General features: G+C 42.6%; 1 protein-coding gene across 4 annotated transcripts in view; it reads right to left on the bottom strand.

Moving 5' to 3' along the window:
• Positions 1–732: 732 nt before the first annotated feature.
• llgl2 (LLGL scribble cell polarity complex component 2) overlaps positions 733–23,705 on the bottom strand; it is a 30,985-nt gene continuing 8,012 nt past the window's right edge. The window contains exons 2-27 of one of the 4 annotated variants that reach the window (XM_020639979.3): positions 19,025–19,144; positions 17,035–17,132; positions 15,649–15,730; positions 15,372–15,487; positions 14,669–14,827; positions 12,764–12,926; positions 12,534–12,666; positions 12,378–12,432; positions 11,561–11,715; positions 9,786–9,997; positions 9,359–9,426; positions 9,117–9,270; positions 8,598–8,702; positions 8,023–8,118; positions 7,597–7,793; positions 7,299–7,446; positions 7,024–7,171; positions 6,820–6,936; positions 6,558–6,724; positions 5,675–5,939; positions 5,069–5,213; positions 4,952–4,980; positions 4,696–4,743; positions 4,375–4,417; positions 2,823–2,895; positions 733–2,342 (exon numbers count right to left, since the gene is read on the bottom strand). In XM_020639979.3, coding sequence (XP_020495635.1) covers positions 2,856–2,895; positions 4,375–4,417; positions 4,696–4,743; positions 4,952–4,980; positions 5,069–5,213; positions 5,675–5,939; positions 6,558–6,724; positions 6,820–6,936; positions 7,024–7,171; positions 7,299–7,446; positions 7,597–7,793; positions 8,023–8,118; positions 8,598–8,702; positions 9,117–9,270; positions 9,359–9,426; positions 9,786–9,997; positions 11,561–11,715; positions 12,378–12,432; positions 12,534–12,666; positions 12,764–12,926; positions 14,669–14,827; positions 15,372–15,487; positions 15,649–15,730; positions 17,035–17,132; positions 19,025–19,099 — 3,018 coding nt within the window. In that variant the 5' untranslated portion in view covers positions 19,100–19,144 and the 3' untranslated portion in view covers positions 733–2,342; positions 2,823–2,855. The remainder of the gene's footprint in view (positions 2,343–2,822; positions 2,896–4,374; positions 4,418–4,695; positions 4,744–4,951; positions 4,981–5,068; positions 5,214–5,674; positions 5,940–6,557; positions 6,725–6,819; positions 6,937–7,023; positions 7,172–7,298; positions 7,447–7,596; positions 7,794–8,022; positions 8,119–8,597; positions 8,703–9,116; positions 9,271–9,358; positions 9,427–9,785; positions 9,998–11,560; positions 11,716–12,377; positions 12,433–12,533; positions 12,667–12,763; positions 12,927–14,668; positions 14,828–15,371; positions 15,488–15,648; positions 15,731–17,034; positions 17,133–19,024; positions 19,145–23,705) is intronic. The other 3 variants (XM_020639971.3, XM_065949212.1, XM_020639988.3) reach the window with 3 other exon arrangements.

The following is a 23,705-nucleotide window of genomic DNA, read 5'->3' as shown; positions in this document are numbered from 1 at the left end:
TATTAACTTCGAACCTATCGTCCAAAGATGGTCACTTTTGTCTCCAAAGAACGAAGATGCTGAATGTCATAATACTGAACTCGAGGCTTTAAAAGGGCAGACATTAAACCATGCAGTGACATCACAGCAGCTATTTCTACTTCTTTTTTTAAAGGAACAATGTTTAACATTTTTATCATAAATCAAGTCTATCCTGTGTAAATGTGTCTCTGAGTCATGACTGTCTACAATGAGAAGCTTGAGTCCCGCTGGCTGTGTTGTTGTCAGATCCGTGTTTACATGGACGGAATGGCCGGCTCCTCCCCTTGTGTATAAAAGCCGTTTTAGTCAAGGACTAGAGAGAAGAAGAACATACTCACTGATTATTTGGATGTTAGTAAGAGTTTTTAGAGCACGGTCATTCTGTGTCAATTTATGTGCAATGTGAAGCTACAAACTAACTAAACAGCGCTAACATTAGCATGCTAACACAGTAATGCAGGCCACAAGCAACTGCAGCTCGAGTCTTGGACAATTTTGTCCACCACTTGCACTAAACTCCTTCGGTGAACGAGAGTGGAGAGGGGTTGGAGGTGTGTCTCTGGAGGAGGTGTGGACAAACAGCTTGTTTTGTTTTTTTGCTGGTGCTCAAAGGCGACATCTACTGGATCAAAAAGTCACATATTCTCCCTCTAAAGTCGATAGTTTTTTTTCGCTGAAAGACTTCAGAATAAATCCAAACAGACACATCAGTTCTGCAGAAAACATGTAATAATTATCCACAAAAAGACTGTAGTGTGAGGTTACAAATAAAAAAAATTAGGGTTCTTAATCAGTTCACTACAAAAATATATTCTAGGTTGATGCTAAAATACCCAGCATTCTGAGACACAGTACCAAAATATGATCTACGTAGCAGCCAACCCCGTTACATCAGGCCCACAGGTACAGACTGAGTCACATACTGTATATATTAAACAGATTTCACTAAAGTAGCTTACAATTACATTCCTAAATTACATTATTCATTGTTGGAATAAAAAAAAAAGGTTTACATAAAAAATAATTAAAAACCAAAAACCCCGTAGAAAGCTGTTCCCCCAAAAAATGACAGCACGGTGGAGAAGTACCGACGGGCGGGTGAGAAAGTCTCCGAGTGGACGGGTGGAGACAGGGCTGTGTGAGCACAAACACACTTTGTAATGCTTTTACTGATTCATCAATGCTGACTGACAGATTTTAAAAAACAAACAATTTTACATCATTGTGATTGAACATAATTTTTTTTTTTTCTCTTCTCAAGACAGTTTCCCTTAACAGTTCATCTGAAGAAGTGTGGAAGCTCATTCACTCCAATAGAATTAAAAAAATAAATGAAAAATAGGAATGAAAAGTTGTAAAATAATTATCGTGGCATGCTGGGATTTTTAAAAAAAAAAGTAAGAGCGAGGCAGAAAGATGCAACAAGAAAAACATTTTGAGCCAAAATGATTATAAACTAGAGTTCAAACTTCAGAGTTTGTCAAGTAGCGGATGTTGTATCAATTAAATAGAATCAGTTTAAAAAGTATGAATTAAAAATGACTAATGTTTCGTTTTGACGTCCTGTTTCCTAACATAACGCATTTTAACCTTGCGTTTTATTTCTCTTATTCTCCACATTTCTCATATTTTTTCTTTTCTTGGCAGACATGAGCTTCCAATGTGTAAATCTGAGATTTCTTCCAATTTAAAAAAAAAAATAACAAAATGAGGCACAAATTACATGAAATTCAAGCGAGAAAATATCTCCAGCAACATTATTCAAATCTTTCCCCACGTTCCCTTCCAGCTGTTCTGTCTATGTGGGGAGATGACGGCCAGCAGAGGGGAAGAGTGTCGATTGGACGAACCGTTTCTTCGTGCAAAGGCTGGTGGTGATTTAAAAAAAAAAAAAAAAAAAGGCTTCAGGATGGAGGCGTGGAGGTTATCAAAGTCGAACAGCTTCAACAAGTGGCAGTTTCAGGATGCTGGTCAGATGAAGTTTGGCGTTGGTCACGTGTCAGGAATGTGCTTCATGTGGCTTTGGGTTAAATGTTTGTGACCGTGCTGCGGTGGTGGAGTACAGCGCGTGGTCTTCAGGCACAGGTGGCGTCTCTCCCTCCGCTCTGTCTGCACCGCGACGCGACATTCGAACAGCCGAGCGGGTGCACGTAAAGCAGGACTGTCAGGAGCCCTTTGGTGTCTCTGTGTGAGGGGCCGCTGAGAGAGGGGAGGTCAGACACTGAGGCGAGGGGATCAGGGGTCAGTAGTGGTTGTGTCAGCGTAGCAGGAGGCGAGAGCTGCTACAGGACTGCAGGAGTACATCAACGCCACTGTTCACACTGAGGAGAGAGAACAGAGAGAGAGAGAGACCATGAGCAGCTGGACTCAGAGCATCCCAAGCTCACATGAGAACGACAAGATCACACGGGAATAAAAGAGAACAACGTGTACATAACATGTTGCTTTGTCTTCTGAGGTTGATTTGTTCAGCCCGTTATGACGTAATGTTGATAAAGGGATGGAATATACAATCAGGAGTCTGTAAATATGACCGGATACTTTATGTGTTCCCTTGTCAGACTTCCTGCTCGGATCAATCAACTCTGTTCAGATTGACGCATACTTGCAGCGGTCTCCATCAAAAAAAAAAAAAAAAAAAAAAAGGCCCTGTGTGCATGAGGAACACAAGCATCGGCTAGAGAGGACACGATGAGCTCGGGATTGCGGAGCACAGACGCAGCGCGGCGCACGCACACATCCTGTGGAAACTGCCATTAACAGGGACTCCAAAATGTCGGCAACCAAATATGTTCAACTACCTTCGTCTCACCTCAGGTATCCAGTGATGTCTCTCAAGCTACAGCATTCTTCACATTATTCTCCAGGAACGACCTGCAGGAAAACAGACAACAGCTTTAAACAACATGAACACTCACACATCCTGACCAGTACAAATGTTACCCAGCTGGAATGTTCAGTTCAATGCATCCTAGTTTACTTTACAACAAGTAATCTAATTGCAAAGCCATGTCAGGCCAGTGATGCACTTTGTACCCAGAGAGTACAAAGTTTGAAACTTTCTTTCTGTTGTGTTCAGCAAAGTTCACAACGGGCAGCTTATGTGCAGCCGTGTAGTTCTCCTTAGTAGTAGTTTTATCCATGTGTGGTTTGCAATCCTGCTAGCTAACGGTAGTTGAGCTCTCAACCTATGGTAACATTGATAGTTGTGAAGATTGGACCCACTGCCTGCCTTTTGACCACCTCCTCTGGTCACTTGCTGTCTTTAATTGAGGAGTCTTTTCAATCGAAACAGCTCTCCAAAAGATGTATTTACTGAACAGAATGAAGCGGTTTCCTTTAAATGTAGGATTATGACCTCATGAGGGAGAAAAGTAAAATGGGGCGCTGCCAGTCTGGTCCGCATCGCTTTGTATCCCGGTACGACATAACACAAGTGCTAGAGCTAAAGTTACATTACTTAATTAGCATTGAGGTTTACAGCTTCAAGAAATATGAAACATGAGGGCGTCGGAGGCCTAAAGGTTGATGTGTGCGCCCTATACATGGAGGCTGTAGTCCTCTAAGCGGGCGGCACAGGTTTGAATGTGACCTGTGGCTCCTTTCCCGCATGTCACTCCCCACTCTCTCTCTCATTTCTGACTCTGTCCTATCGCTGTAATAAAGGCATAAAAAAGCCAAAAAACAACATTGGGACCATGAGACCATAAAAAGGAAATTAACCAATGAGGAACCTACTTTTTTATATCAATAACAAGAAAGTAAAGATTTTAAAATACTTAAATTATCAAATGTATTTTGTTCATACTCCTGCATTGACACGTTTTGGAACAAAATATTTTTGGTGATTTGTGGCAAAATTTATCAAAGAATTTTGCAGATTTTGATTTTATATTAATAAAGAAAAAATATTATATATAGTGCAACATTTTACACATGTATATCATAAATCAAGTCTATACTGTAAATGTGTCTGAGTCATGACTATCTACAATGAGTGAGAAGCTTGAGTCCCGCTGGCTGTTTTTTTTTTTTTTTTTAATATATATATATATATATATATATAGTGTTCATTGACTAGCATAATCTTTTGTTTGTGCCTTGCAGATTGCAGAGATTTAAAGCATTTAAAGACACAAAGATATATTGAAACAAGCAAAAATACAGATACAGGTGAATGCAGATAATTTCTTCTGTAAAGTAAAATCGGTTTCCAAATCAACACACATCAGATAACATGCTGATAAAGACATTTTTTTGTTGGGCCCAAAAACAGTAGTTCAAAAGGAACGTGAAATGACAACATGCAATCTACTATGTTCTTTCCAGAAACAGAAAATGCTGGATACGTACGTTTGGTCTCCTTCTAGTGACATCTGGATCTCCTGAAGCACCTCTGCAAGAAAACAAATCATGACGTTAACTCAACAGCGTTCTCAGACGTTTGCTCATACTAAGGTACGGCTTCCTGGGATCAAAGGGGAGTTATAAAAATCATGCGATGGGATGAGGTTTGGTAAACGCTGCTGATGAAGGTGTGTCTGATTACAATGAAGGGAGCAGAGAGCCGACACACGAGGTGCTGAAACAGCAGAAGCCAGACATGAATGATTACAAAGAAAGTAACAGAACAGTTCTTTTTCTCTCCTGTGTTTCTTTCTCTCGAGTACTCACGCTCGTCATTCAGCAAAGCATGCTCCATAACACGTCTAGCTGCGCTCTCTGGAACACACAGGCAGCAGGCAGAGGACAGGTCAGTACAGTCAGCCAAACACAGGGAGTGTGTCAATACACACGGCAGAAGCTCAAACAATAAAAGTTTAACAACATCAAACAGAACACTACATCTGCACATGTAGGGCTGTGTCAAACATGCACAAACGTGCCATTGGCTAAGGATGAAGCAGATGTTTCCTGAAACACATTTTACCTGCGTCGTCACTGGTGAGTCTGGTGTTTCTGGAGGATAAAGACAAGACAAACACCCGTGAGGATAAAAGAGGCGGAGTTTCTTTATTTCACTGTAGAAAATCAAAAGAGCACACACCTGTGCGCCGGTGACGCTCCGTCAGAATGGAGCCTGCGTTTGGAGCCTGATCGAAGAGGAAGCTCGACCAGACAGCGAGGCTCCACCAGGAAGCGCGTGGACAGAGAGAAGCGTTCAAACTCGGATGGAGAGATCAGGTAGAAGCCTGAAGGGAAAGAAATAGGAACGGTTATATCACCATCAGAATCAAAATGTAGATTTCTGTCAGCAGCTGGACTACATTTGTGGCGCCATAGGCGCGTGTCAACGTCGCCACTTCCACACTGAATGAATCAGACGAAGTGGGGACAAATATCGGCCTACTGTGTGCACCTACTGAACAGCATGGACAGAAGGGACTTTCTACTGTCAGATTGTGTAGGCACTTTGGATGCACCCAGTGTCATAGTATGATTAGAGTGACTTTGAATTGACTTGTGGCTGTCATGAGCTTTGCCCTGCCATTATCGGTCATTTACAGAATCTTTTTAAATAAGTTCTAGCGCTGTAACTCGATATAGCCGCCTGTCATCGCCTCTCTGACTTTTGCTAAGCGATCACAAAATGTCACAACAGCTGAGCGTCTTCGTGAGCGCAGACATAGAATATGTTCAGGCATGTGTTTACCCTGGCCGTGTTTGGTGAAGACACAGGAAGCGATGCCGCTGACGTCCTCTCGGCGTATGCACGGGTGCTGAACCTGCATCTTGACTGACGGCAGTGACACCACATGGACGTCGCCCTGATTGGTCAGGACCACCAAGCCACTCTCGCCATACTCCTCCGACTTACTGCTGCCGAACCAGGACACGCCCACCCTCCGTACTCTGGAGCCGTCCACCGCAGTCAGCTTTAACTTCATCTTAGCGCTCACTTTAGGCAGCGTGAACACCTGAAGACACATGAACACAGTTAAACAACTTTCAATGACTGCGTTTTTTTTTTAAACAAATAGGGAGAAATTTTTTAATCCATGTTAGGTAATCATGTCCCCTGATTTGTGCAGAAAATTACTTATTATCCAACATCAAGTCGCTTTATCAACCAACCAAAAAAAGACTGGAACTTAAAGGTTTGGCTTTGAATGAATGAAGGCCGTAGCTGCTATTGTTTTAATTTGAGATACATTAAAAAGATTATGCAAACTATCTCCTGTGGCAGTCAGCTAGTGGGTTGACACCAATTTCATTACTTCCAAATGTTCTTACTGTAGCACATTAATGATCAAAGTCAGTTGGCTTCAGTTGCTATTTTTCTGTTGGATACATAGTTTATTATTATTTACTCGTTCCATATTTAGGTTGTAGCTGCAGGCTGTCAGAGTGCTCCTCAAAACCAAATAAATCCTGCTTCGTAAACAAAAGAGACCACAGGAGAACATAAACTGAAGCACTGCTGTGTTTTACATTTTCTGTAATCTCGATCTTCTCTGCGCTGGTGTATGTGGTGTGTGGTGTGTGTGTGTGGTGTGTGTGTGTGGTGTGTGTGTGTGCGTGTGTGTTGTGCTGACCTTAAACTGTTCCTCAGATATGACGAGAAGGTGGTGCGAGCCCTGCATGTCGGGTGAGCGAGCGAGATCATGCGCGACCTCAAGAGGCTCTGGGAGAGGAGCCCCGTGACCGTCCATCACCACGATGCCGACGACAGGCGCCCGATGCATCAGCTGGATCTCTTTAGCTGAAATAAAAAGGAGAAAATGAGAAAGGAGGACATTACAACTAAAGAAGGAAAACAGCACCAAAACACATGAACACAATCTGCTGCTTCCTCACCTGGATGTGCAGTGATCGGCTCGTCTGCCCTGTGCTCTACAGGAGGGAGGCGGAGCATGTATGCAAACACACAGCCGCCGTTAGTCCCCGCCCATAGGGAGGGTGTGTTATGTGAACCTGCGACAAGATAAGGACATGTATAAAAAAAAAACAGAGCTGTAATATGTTTATGGGATACATTCAGTGGGTTGCTCTGTAACTCACTGTCTGTGAGGAAGGTGTCAGCGAAGTAGAGCGTCCGTACGAGGCCGGTGAAGGAGTCGTCCGAGGAGCGAGCCTCGATCTTTCTCTGGACGGGGGCGAGCTCCATCTCTGCCAGCTCCGCCTCCAGACGAGCGTTTGCCTCCTGGAGCTACTCGGGGATAAGAGAGTGATTGATTAAAAACCATTTTAGGGGCTAGGATAGGTACAGGAGAGTACACTTGTATTCTCTCTGATTCATTCAACGACTGCTTTCACTGAAGAGCAGAGAGGTTGACCTTGGCAGCGTTGGTGACGTGATGTTTTCTTAGCGAGACTCTGCTGCGTCTAATTCTTCTGAACGACTGTCGGAGGGATTTCTTTATGCTCTTCACCCTGGACAGAGGACCCTCCATGGCCAGCTGGTCACTGGGGTTTAGAGTGCACCTAGAAATAGGATAAGATAATAATCTGAGCCTCTCATTGGCAAAAAAAAAAGCAAAAAGTAATGCCTCATTTTCCTTTAAGGATTTCATTGTGGCTTTTGACAAAAAAAAAACAGGATTGCCCTGTAATCTTTTCTCTGCTTTGTCTTACTTGACGAAGACGTTGTTCTTCTGTTGGTAATCGTAGAGGCCAAAACCGTGGCTGGTCCCAAAAGCGACCAGCTTCCACTCTGAGTGCAGGGTGAGAGCGGTGACCACAGCAGGGGGCTGACACTGAACCAGAGCGAAAGGCTGGAAACCCGGGGGGAACTGCACCGGCTCCTCTCGCACGTCCAGCCGAGTGTGACCCTGAGCAGCAAGGCAACAATTGTTTATAATCTGAATACAACGGACTCTTCGACTGTCGATGCTGACACAGATAAAAGAGATACAGTGTGCAAAAAAATGATACAATGGACAGCAAATTAGTCTGCTGTAAAAGGTACAGTGAGATGTTACAGCTTTTCAAGGAGTGATCAGTGAAGCATACAAGCTCTTCTTTGTTTTAAGCTGTAATCGTTGCAGCTCTGCTCGTTACCTTCCAGCGGAAACCCTCCTGGCCCTGAAGCAGATCCACAACTTTAGCCTCCACTATCTGATCTGCTGCCTCGTCATTCAGTTCCAGCACCAGGATCTGAAACAGGAGGCACATGAATGAGGGAATAATCCGACAACAGTCTGTGTGAAGGCAATTTTACATTTCAGTGGCTGAGGATAAGAAGAAGTGCAGTCTAACACTTCGACACTCAAACACTGAGCTTCACCTATTTTTGCAAATTTACTTTACATGTTGAATGTCTTAAAAAAAGAGGTCTATATCTAAATAAGTTAGTGCATGTTATTTCAAGACACTGAGGTCGAAGTTGCATGACCCATCCGCAGATATTTTTACCCATTACAAGCAGTTCAGGCCTGATTTATTTTACTGGTTATATCATGATATAAGACAAGATTTTATCTGGACTCTAACAGTAGACTAATGTACTTACTTGGATTAATTGTTTTTGCAAAGGATTTAATTTTAGTGGTATTCACAGCTCCAGACATAACTCTAAATTTTTGTGTAGTTTGCTACCTTCATTATGATCTAAATGTTGGACAAAGATCTCTCACCTGTCCAGCCGTACCAGCCACAGTCAGATACCCGCTGTATTTACAAAGATGGATCTTCTGAACGCCGAGCCGAGGGTCATCACTGTACGGGTCGAAACAGCCAACCTGGACAATCATAAACAAAAATCCTTTCACATTTCATACCTTCCAGACAGCTGAATAACACCTGCATGAAGTGCAGACAGATATGCATGTGTAAATGGATGAATGTCCTTTTAATCTAATAATAATTGTATGTGAATAATAAACGAGAGCCAGTTACTTTGCCAATTTAGCTTTAATTCGGGGAAGTCACTGACAGTTCATATTTGACCTTGAATACAACATGACCTGAACTTAATAGTTAAATCTTATTTATTCCCAGAACCTACAGTCACTAATGTGAGTATGAGCTTCAGAAAAAAATGAAAAGAAAAAGGCTTTAGTTGAGCTTAGTTTGGAGAAAGACTGCAGCAGTAAATGTCTGTTTGATCAACAACCTTTTCCACAAAGAAATGAAGCACTTTTCCCGACACGTACCTTTCTGAATGGCGGCCACTCTCCTTCAGTTCCTTGGTTCATGTTATCGTTGGGGTCGGCGTCCGTGTGGAAAACTCCAGCTGTGCTTAACTTATACATGGGATGCAAACAGACTCCTGAAGCATCCCAGAAACGCACCGTCCCATCCTCATGCCTGCACACACAAAAAAAAAACATGGAAGTTCTTCAATCTGCCGGAGAACTGAAAAACACACATGTAGACAATATTCATGTGGACTGACCCTGTGAGCAGCAGGTCTCTCTGTGGGGGGTCGGAGGCCAGGTTCTGTCCTCCTGTTATCGGCCATGGCTGCATGGAGAGAGGGCAGATTTAATTTATAACATCAAATCTTTGTCATCTGTTCAATCAGAAATAAAAGATACAGCACACCACGTATGATGACAGAGGATTATTTTGAGTGCTGATGTAGAATCTGTTTTTAAAGCTGCGCTTGTTAGTTGTTCTAAACTTTGCTGTTAAAACTGTGCCTGAAGGGAACATGTTGGCTATCAGGAGTTTTCTGTAAGTGTGAAAGAGACTCATTATGTTAAACTATCTAAAGCTTGTTTTTAGGGCATAAGTGATTCTTCATCTTTACTGAAAATAATTAATTATAACATGATCCGGATCTCTAGTGTCAAATTGTTATTTGACAAGTTCTGATGTACCTTTTTGGAGTAATGTGTCTTCTGGAGGTCTCCGGCAGCGAGGATCCTCTCCCACAGTTTGAGCGGGATGGCGGAGACGTGGTGGGAGCAGGTGATGGCGGAGCTGTGGAGGGGAACCAGGTACGGCGTCTGAATGACCGGCCAGCTGTCCGTCTGCAGGTCGATCACTACAAGCTCCTCCTCCACCAGCACCACGAGCGCACTGGGATCTCCTGCAGAGGGACAGGACAGACCGATAACAGATATAGTTATACTCTCTCTGAGATGGAATAATTTAGAGGGTTCTGTCAAGGTACAGAAAAAAAGGGTGAAAATAAAATATCTTGTAAATCGACCAAAAACAGTGACCATATTCAAACCATTGATTTCAACCAATTGAAAAGCAAAAGAGGTCACACCCAGAATGTCTTAAACACTTTGCATTGCAGAACTGGTTGCATGCTTTGACAGGTGTCACACTTCAAATCTGTTTAGAGCCTCAGCAGGACAACAATAGGAGTTCATGATGAGTTGAATTTAGATGCACACTGGAAACAAGGTAACTGGGAGAAGTCAGGTTAAGCGTGGAAAATGGCATCATGTCAAATGTGTTTATATGAATCCAGTATGGTGTGAATTTTTTTTCCATCTTATATTTTCTTAAGCGCTCTTCAGATGGTTTAAATGCATGGCAATGAACTGTCAATAGTTTCCTTCTAAATGGAGAAAATTTGGAATAAATAAGAATAAAACAGAAGTCAAGGCATATCAAGGATGTGTGGCAAGCAATGGATCCATGGTCCAAAGAGCTGCTGCACTTAAAAGCTCTCATATCACCCCCATCCTCACGTCCCATCAATTTCAGAATCCAGTTTTAAATTTGTATTATTTGGTTTAGATTCTTGTACAGTCAAGCTCCGGTTTACATCACTGAGCTTATGAAGCCATAGAGGACCAGCAGGAGCCTGAGGTCCTCTGATCAGGGTCTGCTGGTGGTTCCTCACCCCAGACTTAAAACAAAAAAGGAGACTCTGCCTTTGAGGTGGCAGCACCTAACCTTTTGAACTGTCCTCCTTAGACACTGAGCTGTGAACTTTGTGGACACTTTATTAAAAGCAGTTAAAGTTTTTGCTGCATCATTGTACACACATCAACGCAGGAGAAACACCATGGAAGTCTGTCAAATAATCTAACAGTCTTAAAATAACTGTAAACCACTAAACTAACTGTAAGGAAGCAGATATGGGTGATGACAGCGTGCCAGACTCAGGTCATGCTGTCCTGCCTCAAACTGTCTGTCAGGCTGCTTCGACACTCTCTGCTCTTGTGATGATGTTTTGTTGCAGCGTGCTCTGCTGTTGTTAACGAAGCGACTCGTAAAACTAAAGAAAGACAGAAAATAATGTCTGCCATTGACATCTGCTGGTTATGATACCACAATATTAGGAATGTAGAGGGCTTTGGGGTTGATCAGTCAGCCCGTCAACGTGGACAAAGGCAGTGTCGATGAAACACAGATGACATGACATCATCGGTTCTTATGTTATTTAGGCTTCTATGCTTTGTTCAAATGGATGCTTTTTCCTTATATCACAGCACTTTGTTACCTTTCAAAGGTGTTTTTATTCTGAATGTGACTTCTTTTAAGGCTTGTTGCTTTCATGCCTGTGCCGATTACCTTCCCTTCCATCATTGTGCATGAGTGTATTTGTCAGTCGTGTGTGTGTGTGTGTGTGTGTGTGTGTGTGTGTGTGTGTGTGTGTGTGTGTGTGTGTGTGTGTGTGTGTGTTGCTTGCCTGTGTGCTGCGGGTCGCCTCTGATGGCGAAGAAGTCGATGATCCTGGAGGTGAAGTCCAGAGCCACGTGTGTTTTTCCATGGATCACTGTGATACAGTGTCTGTCCCCGTAGCTGGCCCTGGGCATGCCACCACTGAACAGCAGGTATGGAGGACTACACACAGACACACACACAGACAGACAGACAGGTTCAAGAACAGTTCAGTTTGTTCACAGATTAATGTGTAACAGTAGGTCATGTAACACATTGGGAAATAAAGTGAGATAGAGAGAGAGAAAGGAACAGGTATCACAAATAAAAGGCAGATTGTTATATTCAGACCCGTGCCCTTTTATAAACATTTGGGGGCTAAGTAGTACAGAAAAAAAATGATCGCTTTAGTTTTTTGTGGTATCGTGTGTTTCTGACGTTTTAAATGATAACATTATCAAAATAATCTAACCAATCAAAGCAGCTTGAGACACGCTTCTCCCGTGTTCTGTTTCTCTCAATGGAGTCTGGTAGCTTGAACGAGAGCAGTGCAAAGACTGTTTCTGCCTTAAAAATCCATGTTATGTCGGTGCCGGTAGCCTAGTGGTTAGTGCGCCGCAGTCGAGGCCATAGTCCTTCCAGTGGGCGGCCCGGGTTGGAATCCGACCTGTGGCTCATTTCCCACTTGTCATTCCCCTCTCTCACTGATTTCTAACTCTATACACTGTCCTTCTCTAGATAAAAAGGCATAACCCCCCCTCAAGTATGTTAAATAAATGGACCCATGACTATCCAAAAAAATTAAAGAATTCCCCATGAGATCAATTGTGTAAAATTCTACTCACCCTTCTTCTGTAGGAAGCTGAACTATTTTAGAAATGGCCTTGCAGGGAAAATGTCCTGCAGGGAAAAAAGACAGAATCAATATCAGGCTTCAGGAAACGCATTCCATACCCGACATTACAGAATGAAGTGCAGAGGAAACTTCTTTTTCCCCTCACCGTAAGGAATGTCTGACTTCTCCTCCTCCTCGATCAGGTCCTCCGCGCCGACCATCCATCGACAGTAACTCCCGTCACTGTGCGAGCTGAGGATGTAACTTGCGTCTTCTGTCCACCACACACTCTCCAGTTGCTGTGGTCGAACAGGGTAGGATGAAAAATATAAAAGTTTAACAAACTATTAATAACTTCAGCTTCGTATTCCTAACACAGAGTGATGGAGGGCTCACCTGAGTGGCGGGGATGTGCTGGATGGCACACTGTTTCTCCAGATCCCAGATGACCATGAGACCTCGTCCGTAACCGATGATAACCTGGTTAGGATTGACCGGGTTCTCCTGGAGGGCTTCTACGTGTTCCAGGTTCCTTCGGCCAATGTAGTCGTCTGGTACACTGCAGGAGACGAGAGAGTGAGGATAAAAGCTGAAGAGGGAGACTGAACTGACAGAACATGAATGAAACATGAGCTGGCTCAGTGACATTTTGTATTTCATACAAGTTTTGTCAAAACGATCAGTAAACATTTATGTTGTTAGTACGGCTGGGCAATGTATCAATATGATATAAGCATCAAACAAGATTTTAGAGTGAGACAATATTTTTTACACTGATGTAGTTTATGTCTTCTTAATATTATGTTATACATTTCTTTCCTGAAGACGCCAGTTCACCTATTTCTCCTCTTAAGCCTGGCTCACACTGCAGGACAATTGGGCCGATTTGAGCTCCGATTCTTCCTTCACAACAATCGCAGGGTCGCTCCCGACTCAAGGCTGCTCGGAACCGATTCTTTGCTCAGATTATCTTGTAGTGTGAGTTCCAATCCAATCCAATCTTAACGTCCCTGATCTGCCCGGCGATCGTTGGGGACGCCCCGATTTATCCGCCCCCCCGCAGAAGTTGTGTGTGTGACTACAATATAATCACGAGAGACAAGGGAGCACTGTAGTCATGGCAACCAGCGGCAGGAGACCCAGCGTATTTGATATTACTGTATTTTATTTCACAGACAGGTAATTTATTATGATGTTATTTTTCATGTACATGCTGACATAGTGCAGCCGGCTGTTAATAATAGTGTCTCTGTGGCATTCGACTTTAAACTGACTTTGTTTTTGTTATTTCTTCAGCTTTGCATTATTGAGGTATGATTTATGGTCCACATCACTCAGCCCTTGTTTATAATCGATTCGTTTTAAGCAGAGAAGCTCTTATTCCTTACATTTCAACCAGGAGTATGTGAGAAAATAAAGTAGTTAATGTAGCAGACTTTAATATGCACAGAGATGCAATGATTAGAGACGAAGCAACAGGTTTATCTTCTTTTATTGCCTTTACTCAGAGTGTAAATAAACCCAGACACTGTTGAATACCACACCCATGTGTGACCTTGTTTTGGAATATGGCATTAAAATGTAACACTTAAAATGCAGTCTCACATTTGAACTCCTGAACCGTCCAACAGAATCCTCTATCAGAACGGTATTTCATACCCATTTGAATACTTATCTTTTTATTGCACACCTTTTAACAAAAACGTATTCACCAGAGATCTGACTGATAGTGAAGTGAGCAGATTTCACACCTTCAGCGAGGTTCGAGCGGTTCAGCGTTTCTTCAACATCATGCTCATTCATGCACGGCCTGCTCCGAACTCCACCTCAGCGGCGAGGAAGTGTGGACAACAGGAATGGGAGGAATACAAAGGAGAAATCCTTCCTGCATATTATCCCATTTTCTTAACAGCTCTTTTGTAAAGTGTTTCAATAAAACTTTTTATGAATTGGAGCTATACAAATACTGATTGATTGATTTAAGGAGGCTATTAAATTAATTTAATTGAACGTTATGGCTCTATAATTAGCAAAGAGCTCTAAAGCTACTTTTAGTCCCTCTTAGCTTTATTATAATGTGGACAGTGCTGCAGGCTCACTTGATTCTATTGTCCCTCTGTGAAGACGCAAAAAATAAAAAACAGCGACAAAAGTGAAGAATTTTGAATGTGCCTGATTTGTTTGGTTGTCCCTGCAGGACAGCATTTGTTGTTTGGTGAGGTCTAGTGTGACATTAAGACATGTCATCCCTGTTAAGACTACAAACGATCTGATGTGTGTTGATGTGTTGTAGCTGCCAACCTGCTGGCGACTTGATCCAGACTGATGTTTCTCTCCTCCAGCTCTCTGAAGCCGGGGACTTCCACGACAAAAACATGTCCTCCTTCTGTCCCCAACAGAAGCAGCTCCCCCAAGGAGTGAGCGAGCACCGCTGTCACTCTGGTCACACTTGGAGGGGCCCTGAGATGTGAAGAAGAAGAAGCAGGAGATGAGACCACTAGTAAGAATGAAGGCAGGTAGCTACTGTTTGAAAAAGGTAGGGCTGCACATTAGGAATGTTTTTTACATCTAAATCTGGAGATTTGAGGTTTGATCGGTTAAATGTTGGGAAATAACCAAAGAGTTCTGCAGTTTCTTACAGCCTGAGGTGAAGTATTCTTACAGTTCTTTTTTCAATCCAATGTTGAAACCCCAAACATGTAATCCCAATAACCAAGGAGCTGCAGGAAGTTAATAAATAACCCCAAAAAGAACCCTATCCAAGCTCTGAAAACTTAAACAAGCAACATCCAGCTGCGATGGTGTTCAAGTCCAGATCAGTCAGCATCACCTTGATAGCTCCTTAGCAATGCGAAAGCAAAAGCTCAGGATCAGGGAGTTATGGGGGGGACCTTATATTGAGTTCATGATTAAAAAAAAAAGATCCCACACTTATTTTAAAGCTCCTGCTCTGGAAAAGGTTGAGAAAGGGGGAAAAGTGTATGAGTGTGTCTGTATATTTTACCCAGGTGGTCCAGTGAGTGTGAAGCGTCCTATCTCCATAAGTTCAGACAGTCCCTTGTGGGCTCTTAGAGTCCACATGTGCAGACTGTTATCATCCAGCAGAGTCACCAGTTCAACCTAAACAAAGACCATAATCCATCAGTACTGTCCAAACAGCTAGAAAAGGCAGCAGGAAACAAAGCTCCATTCAAAGACAAAGACTTCTCTGTGATATAAAAAGTCATTTGAAAAGCAGAAATGTTGTCGTGAGCATGCTGTGTGTGTTCTCTGTTCTGTACCTGGTGGGGGAGGAAGTGCACCTGCGTGACAGCTGCATTCTCATCATGTAGACCCATGAACTCCACACCTGGAGCCCCATACCTGAACACTTGTTAAGGACAACTGATTTGATAGACACAATCATTTGAAATGCACTCACAATAAGTCATGATAGAGACACAATCAGCCTTTAAACTATCACAGAGCAGATATATTTTTGTCAATGAGCCGTTGAGCTATGGTTTGAAATATGTTTTAGTACCACATGTGAAAGTCTGAACACAGCACAGTTGATGTCACCGTCTGATTCTCTGAGCATGCAGGAAATGTAAAGATGGAGATTTACTTCCGGAAGAGACGGAAAAGGCCACTCTGGAGAAGTCAAGCCTCAGATATAAAGATTATTTCTTTCAGTTTGTCAGAGTTCTTGATTTACTGACAGCTGTGTGGATATGAAGAGAATTTCCACATGTATAAGAAAAAAAAAATCTAACCTTTTAAAAAACAGAAGGGTGAGTTATTTTCAGAGGATATACTGGATTTCTGCTATATTTATGTGTAAAATGTTGCACATTCAGCCTTTAAACTTCACATTGTGATTAGTTTGAAATCTCTTTTCACTTCGGAAGTGAACTTTTACATAAATCAAAAACATATTTTAGAATTCTGTTCAATGGGAAATGCTGTTTGAGCCTCAGGTGGATCTTTTTTACAGCTCTGAATAATGCAAAACTCCTCTGACGGAATCCCAGAAAAATATTTTATCAGTCAACAAATGAAAAGGCTTCAATCTCCCACGCTGCTGGAGTGTAAGTGAGCAGACTGTTAAAGCAGCTCCAGGCTGCTGCAGTTTATCTGACCCTGACCTCACTGTGGAGAAACAATACTGTCGCTCTGAAGATTGATTTAAGTGTCCCATTATCAAACATTTTATGTGCTAGATGAAACTAACAGAAGCTTCTCTGTTCTCTGACTCCGCCTGAGGCATCCTCTACTTAGACTCACAAAATTCATTGACATATTTTCCTTTATCTGAGCGTTCTTGTTTCTTTACCCAAGAACAATCTGCTGCTTTGTACAAACAGATTACCCCGATGAAAGAGGGCACTGCAGTTATCAAAACCAGTGTGTGTCTCTGTGTCAATGGAGAAAGAGTACCGACTGGCTCCGCTACACTGTCAATGAGAATAATTGAGCATGGAGGTTGTGGCGTCACAGACTCCTCTGTCTGAGAATGCCAGGCAGTGTTGAGCAACAGCGTGGGAAAACGAAATACCTGAAGCAGGTGCCCATGTGAACTGCAGACGAGGTTTTAGCAGCGTCACAGTCGCTCATTAGCGCTGCCTGCCTCAAGTTCGAACATGACGCTCAGATTCCTGTTTACACACAGGCAGCGTAAAGGATACAGTTTGATGGCTCCGGAGCGTGTGCCGATGGCCAACAGCTGCAGGGAGGGACTGTAGCTCAGGGCGCTGGGCTGGTGGGGGAATCCATGCTCCACCGTCTGAGGAGGAGACAGAGGAGGAGACGGGGAGGGTGAGACTGAGCTCTGACAGCAGAGACAATGACAGGATGGAGACAAGAGGCTGCAGCAAAACACAGTGCCGATAAGAGCAGGTGGACTAGAAATAGGAGGGATTACAGATAACATAGAAACATGAATCCTGTTGTCTCAAACTAAACCACAGACACTCCAGAGCTTATCGTATGATGCAGAAGGACTTGATTGGTAAATAATTTGGAGGAATATCTTGTGTAAACACCTCTTGTATCAGTTCTGTTCTGAGACAAAGCATGCATCACATGAGTACCACAAGTTTGCACACTGTGTGATCAAGTGTTTATGTGATTGGTTGAAAACAACCCGTGATCATTTGCTCTTCAGGAAGTGCCAGTGAAATACTACATCGGCATAAAAGACTAAGGTCATGCCACTTTATATAAAGAGCAGTTCAACCTAATTTGTTTTTTTGAATTTGGGGATGTATGAATTGACTGAATGAGTCGGTGTAATAAATGCATAAGAATTTGTTTTCAAAATCAAAATGCTCTCGTGTACAAAAGCCTGATTTCCCCTCCGACAGTTACCTTGATGTAGTCACACCTTTAACCACCTGTTGGTATATAAATAATTCTAGTTTTATAAACCAGTCGTCACCTGTCAATAAAATCTTCAGAAAAGGAATTACACCTTTTACAAACTGTGTCACAGTCGTCAGACACGTTTAGACCAGCCGTAACACATGAACACCCACAGCTGTGCCTTCCTATCGACCCCGACTTATTGTTTCTATCACATGTAGCTGTGAACCTGGAACAGCCGTTATGCCACAGCCAGATCAAAGTTGGGAGAGGTTCACAATCTTGCAGTTCATAGCACATAGATTTTACAAATTTACAAAAAAGACAAAACCTGCAAACATCACAGCACGTTCAGTGTGTGAACTTGGTCTGGGGTCTGTCAGCTACAGTAGGTTTTATTTATATACACATCTGGACAAATCTGGTTTATTTTCTGCAACAGCTTTTCGATGAATCATAGACCGGATGAGTCAGTCACAAAGGAAGAAACAATCTCATGAAACCACAGTCTGCTGTTTGTTTATAGAACGGGTCAAAGTAGGCCTTGAGGTGCAAACACAAAAGATAACAGCTTCACAAACTTTGACCACCAGGTAACTAACATTTGTTAAACTGTTGGGCACCCTTTCTGCACTTCCCCATCAAACCTATCTCCTTTTTAATATTCCTCAAAAAAAGACTGTGCATGCACATGTATGTACCATACAAGCCAGACTATAAAGTTTATTAGACACAGTGTGTTGCGTTTCTGTTTATTTCTTTTTGTGTGTGTGTGTCTGTGTGTCTCTCTGTGATCCTTCCCAGAGAGAAATTATTTTTTAACAATTTTCCTGTGTGATGATTTCTATTCTGCAATGCAAACTCCACAACGTGCCGTCTCTGTGTAGCTGTGTAGTAGCTGTGTGTAGCTAGTTCAAGTACCTGTTTTCACCACATGAAGTAGAGTTAGCAATCCTGCTAGCTACCAGCACAGTAGTTGAGCTCTTACTCTATTATACTTGATTTCAGCAGATCGAATCTGGCTACCCACATGCTTAATGGTTTATGCAATGGCGACTGTGATGACTGCTCACTTCAACAAGCAGTCGCCATGATTATGAGAAGTGTCTCTCAAAAATTGACGTTTGTGAGTGTGTGATGAATCTTGAGACAGCAGCAGATTTCCCACAGGTGGTGAAAAACATCTCTTCTCAACACCTTTGAACGTCAGCGTTTCTTCCATTGCTGTATTTTAAAAAAGGTCTTTTCAACGGAAGAATGTGGACTCTTGCTCTTCATGTGTGTAGTCTGCTGTATTGGGTCAGGGTTTCTAACCTTGTTGAAGTGGAAGAGCTCCTGTTTGAGTCGATCTCTCTGGGACTCCTGGCCGTGTCGCCTGAACCTCTTCATCCTGTCTCAGCACCAGCGTGGAGCCTGCGGGCCCACTGACGCACCCTGCAGGGAGGGAAAAAAAGGAAAGAAGAGGGGAGAAAACAGAGAGCGTTAAAATAAAGATCCTCCTGGTTAATGGATAATCTTGGTTTTCTTATGCACTTCTCCCTTTATCCTTGAAAGAATTTGCAAGGTGGTTACTGAGATTTGCCAAGGTTGTATTGTGATGTATTGGCTTCTTACTTAAGCTGACACGCAGATCAATTGTTTTCCTAATGCTCCCTTGGTTACATCTTATGATCAATCAATTATTGACGCAGGCTGTCTGCGAGCACAAATAACTCCCTTAGTGCTGTTAGTCTAATCTCGCTGTTCAGTCATTGAAGTAAAGAAAGGCAACAGCGGGAATACAAATGAATTAAACCAAATGTTTAACGTTGAAAGGGTGACGTTTTAGGCTGACTTGAGACAGTAATGTCTTTATATGCGAGTCAGTGGAAAGTAGGAGGACAGCCTCAGGTAGCCGACTATGTTTTCTACAAAAAGACCAAAAAAAAGAGAGACAGGAATTCCACAGGTGGAGTCTGGCACAAAATTCATTGTTGTCAACGGGCAAACCTGCAGACACACACAGTCAGCCCTCCTTAGAAGCATGTGCCAGCTGATGAAAACACCTGCTTACACATACTGAGGGTTCCCACAGACAGACAGGCAGGAATGAAAAGAGGGAGAACACCACAGCACGCCTCTCCAACATTGTCATAAGCTTTTTTTCTTAAATTTGTTCTTATTTAAGAAAAGTTTCCGTCAGATTCATGACGTCTCCTCAAACCACAGAATTGTTCACACCGTCGTTCTTTTGACTCCTTTTTCCCCCCCTCAGAACTGAACGTGTTTGACAGTATTGCGCACAGGTCAATTTGTCAATACCTGTCAAACAGCAACTGCAGGGCTGGGAGCACCCAGTAATAACGTCACAGAACTTGATGAGATATGGAAAGAAGTGAACTATGCCAAAACAAAAACCTACAGGTGAGGGCGCACGCTTAAGAAAAGAATAGGTTATCCTGACGTGGACGTAGAACTGTAGTGGAGGTAGAAAAGAGATCTATTAACAAGCTGTCGTGTTAACAAGCGTTGCCCATTGAAAGCTATTTATATCATACTGTAACTCCTTAAATAACAGTCCCCAACAAACATAATGTGATAATGGCCACAGAATAAATTAGGGCCCGACTTATGGGGTTTTTGGGGCCGATACTGATATTGGGGAGAGAGAAAAAAAATAGGGTATCGACACTCATCGGCCACTTTATTAGTATTGCTGGTACCGGGGTGGACTCCCTTTTACCTTCAGAACTGCCTTAATTATTCGTGGCATAGATTCAACAAGGTGCTGGAAACAGTTCTTTCGAGATTTTGGTCAACATTGACATGACAGCATCACACAGTTGCTGCAGATTTCTCTGCTGCACATCCATGAGACAAATCTCCCGTTCCACCACATCCCAAAGGAGCTCTGTTGGATTGAGATCTGGTGACTGAGGAGGCCGTTTGAGTACAGTGAACTCATTGTCATGTTCAAGAAACCAGTTTGAGATGATATGAGCTTTGTGACATGGTGTGTTATCCAGCTGGAAGTAGTCATCAGAAGATGGACTGTGGTCATTAAGGGTTGGACGTGGTCAGAAACAATGCTCAGGTAGGCTGTGGCGATTAAACGATGCTCAATTAGTAGTACACAGGGACTTCAGCTGTAAACCTGTAGTTATGCGAGTTACTGTTGCCTTTCTATCAGCTCAAGCCAGTCTGGCCATTCTCCTCTGACCTCTGACCTCTGGCATCAACAAGGCATTTTTGCCCAGAGAACTGACACTCACAGGATATCAGAGCAGCCCGTCTCGCACCAACAACCATGCCACGTTCAACGTCACTTAAATGAACTTTTTTCCTCATTCTGGTGCTCGGTTTGAACTTCAGCAGATCGTCTTGACCAGGTCTACATGCCTAAATGCATTGAGTTGCTGCCATGTGATAGGCTGATTAGATATTTGCATTAACAAGCAGTTATTGGCATCTGTAGCCAATAAAGTGGCTGGTGAGTGTAGATATATAGATCTGGAGTTCGATTTGGAGAGAAAGATAAATATATATATATATATATATATATATATATATATATATATATATACATACATACATATACACACACTTATTGCGTTGATCCCTCAAAAGGAAGTTATCATACACTTGTCTAAAAGATAATGAGGAGATGGCCACTCAACTGGAAAGTAACTGTGCATGTATGTGCATCAACACTTGACAATGCAGAGCGGTAATGCTTGTTGTAATCCATAATTCACACTAGGGAAAGAGAACTGCTAGTTTAAATTAAATTAAACTCAAATTAAATGCATCTGACAGATAAATATATGTAGAAATATCTGCGATAAAATTAACCAATATTTCAATTTTTCCATCTCAAAACAGTTGGTGGAAAGAGCAATGAGAGAGAAAAACACACTTATTATTCCTTTAAGTAACACGTTTCAAGTCCCTGAGAATATTGAGCAGTGTGAAATAAACTTCGCTTTAGTGGTAAACTGGTGGCTAAAGACTGAAGGGACTGACTCACTAAGCTGCATCACGTGAAGCAGCATGAAGGCCTCCAAGCCTGACTGTCTGTGCTGTGTGTCAGACCAGATCCTGGCTCTCCCCAGTCTCCTTCACTCACTGACACTCAGCTATGTGAAAGAAAAGCAGCTCTGACCAGAACATTTGAGACGGAGCGACAGGAAAACTCATACACAGCACAGACAGACATATGAGCCACAAGCATCACAAGTCCATGACAAAGGCATGCGCTGTGAGTCATAGTTTTCCGTTTAACACAGCTCATTTGCCTGAGTCCACATCGAGACGCTTCTGTTAAGAGTCTTATACCATAAATCTTACTTGACTCACATTTCGTACTGCAGCTTCCTTCAAGGGAAAACCAACTTCTCATCTGAAGAAGACTGACTGGGATAACCACTGACGGTTGTCAGGACAGCAGATTTTGAAACTTTGTTGTGATGGTTGCAAAGTTTAAACTATATTGATACCTCTCTCAAGACTATTGCAAAAATACATGTCCCAGGCACCCAATATATGGTCATTCATTGTTTTTAATTTCCAAAAACTGGAAGCTCCTGCACACTGTCTTAATTGCACAATTGCATTTGCGATGTTTCAGTACCCAAGCATTCGTAGGGTTTTTAGTAGTATTCAAACAAATCACTGATTGTGAATATTTGCTGTGCCACATGTAATCGGTTTCTTCAGCATGCCGTGAAATGCCTCGTGAGACACCGACCCCGTGCCAGCGATACTAGCAAGCAATAAAAATTAATATTTAGAAATAGTCAAACTTCTCCTTGAAGGTCTATTGTGCTAAAAACGTCTCACAGGAGCTTTAAAGACGGACATAGTTGTCATATCTCTGTTACTTTTATAACAAGCCTAGTCTCAAGCTTTCAACCAAACAGCCAATTACAGCTATTGCTGGTTAAACGGAAACAATTGAGTTTATCTGAGAGTAACACACCTGTTGCCGCAGCAGGTCATAAAGCTCGTAGTCCTTGTAGACACGGTGTGTGTGTGTGTGTGTGTGTGTGTGTGTGTGTGTGTGTGTGTGTGTGTGTGTGTGTGTGTGTGTGTGTGTGTGTGTGTGTGTGTGTGTGTGTGTGTGTGTGTGTGAGAGATCATGTGTGAGAGATGGTCCCAGGAGAAGCAGCGGAGCAGAAAGAGGGAGCTCAAAGCCGTAAGCTCTGCTGACAATGGCAGGGTGGGAGGTCTGCCTCGCCAACACACCGGCTTCTTAAGGCTACGGGAGGAATCTGCTGATGGAAAACAAGAGCAGGAATACAGCCCTCACATGTGCACACATGTAAACAGCCAAGGCATCAACCTGTACGGAAAGCTTGGTATCCATCCTGTCAGATCATCTGCTACATGTGCAGTGAGGGCCTTCCTCTGACAGCCTCAGACAGCCTAATCCCACAGTTGTTTTTCTCCCACCAGATTAATTGTGGCCTTTCAAGTAACCTGACAGACATTAGAGCACAAATTACCCATTCATTAAACACACTCGAGTGTTATTTCAACCCCAGCTACTTATCAAGGGCCAACTCTGGGAATGAACATCACAATTACATGAACTGAAGTGATGTTTAAGGCTGTTAGTTCAGACAGTTGGATTACCCTCCTCCTATGCTCCATCGAACACCTTTTACAGTTGCAAAGAAGGAAAGCTGAAAGTTCAACCAGCAAGGCTTTCAAGACAATTATTCCGCTGCTTTCAACTGTTTTAAGCCTTTAAGCAAAAACATGAATGATATGGATCATCTCTTAACTGACAACAAGAAAGCAATAGGTGAGTCCCCCCCCCCCCCCCCCCAGAAAAAAAATTCTAACAATTATCATCAGTAGTAACCAGTATGCTTGGTACAAGATTCTGTATTTTTTTTTTTAGATGATTTCTAAAATATGGTACAATGGCAAAGGCACGCAAAGGCTCATTTATGAAATGAAAAAAAAAAAGAAGGTAAGAATTAGATTATTCCATTGATATCCAGACCCAAAA

The sequence above is a fragment of the Labrus bergylta genome, chromosome 21 (genome assembly GCF_963930695.1).
Source record: "Labrus bergylta chromosome 21, fLabBer1.1, whole genome shotgun sequence".
Classification (NCBI taxonomy): domain Eukaryota; kingdom Metazoa; phylum Chordata; class Actinopteri; order Labriformes; family Labridae; genus Labrus; species Labrus bergylta.
Note: the sequence above shows the minus strand (reverse complement) of the source record. Positions and strands in the feature narration are given on the sequence as shown.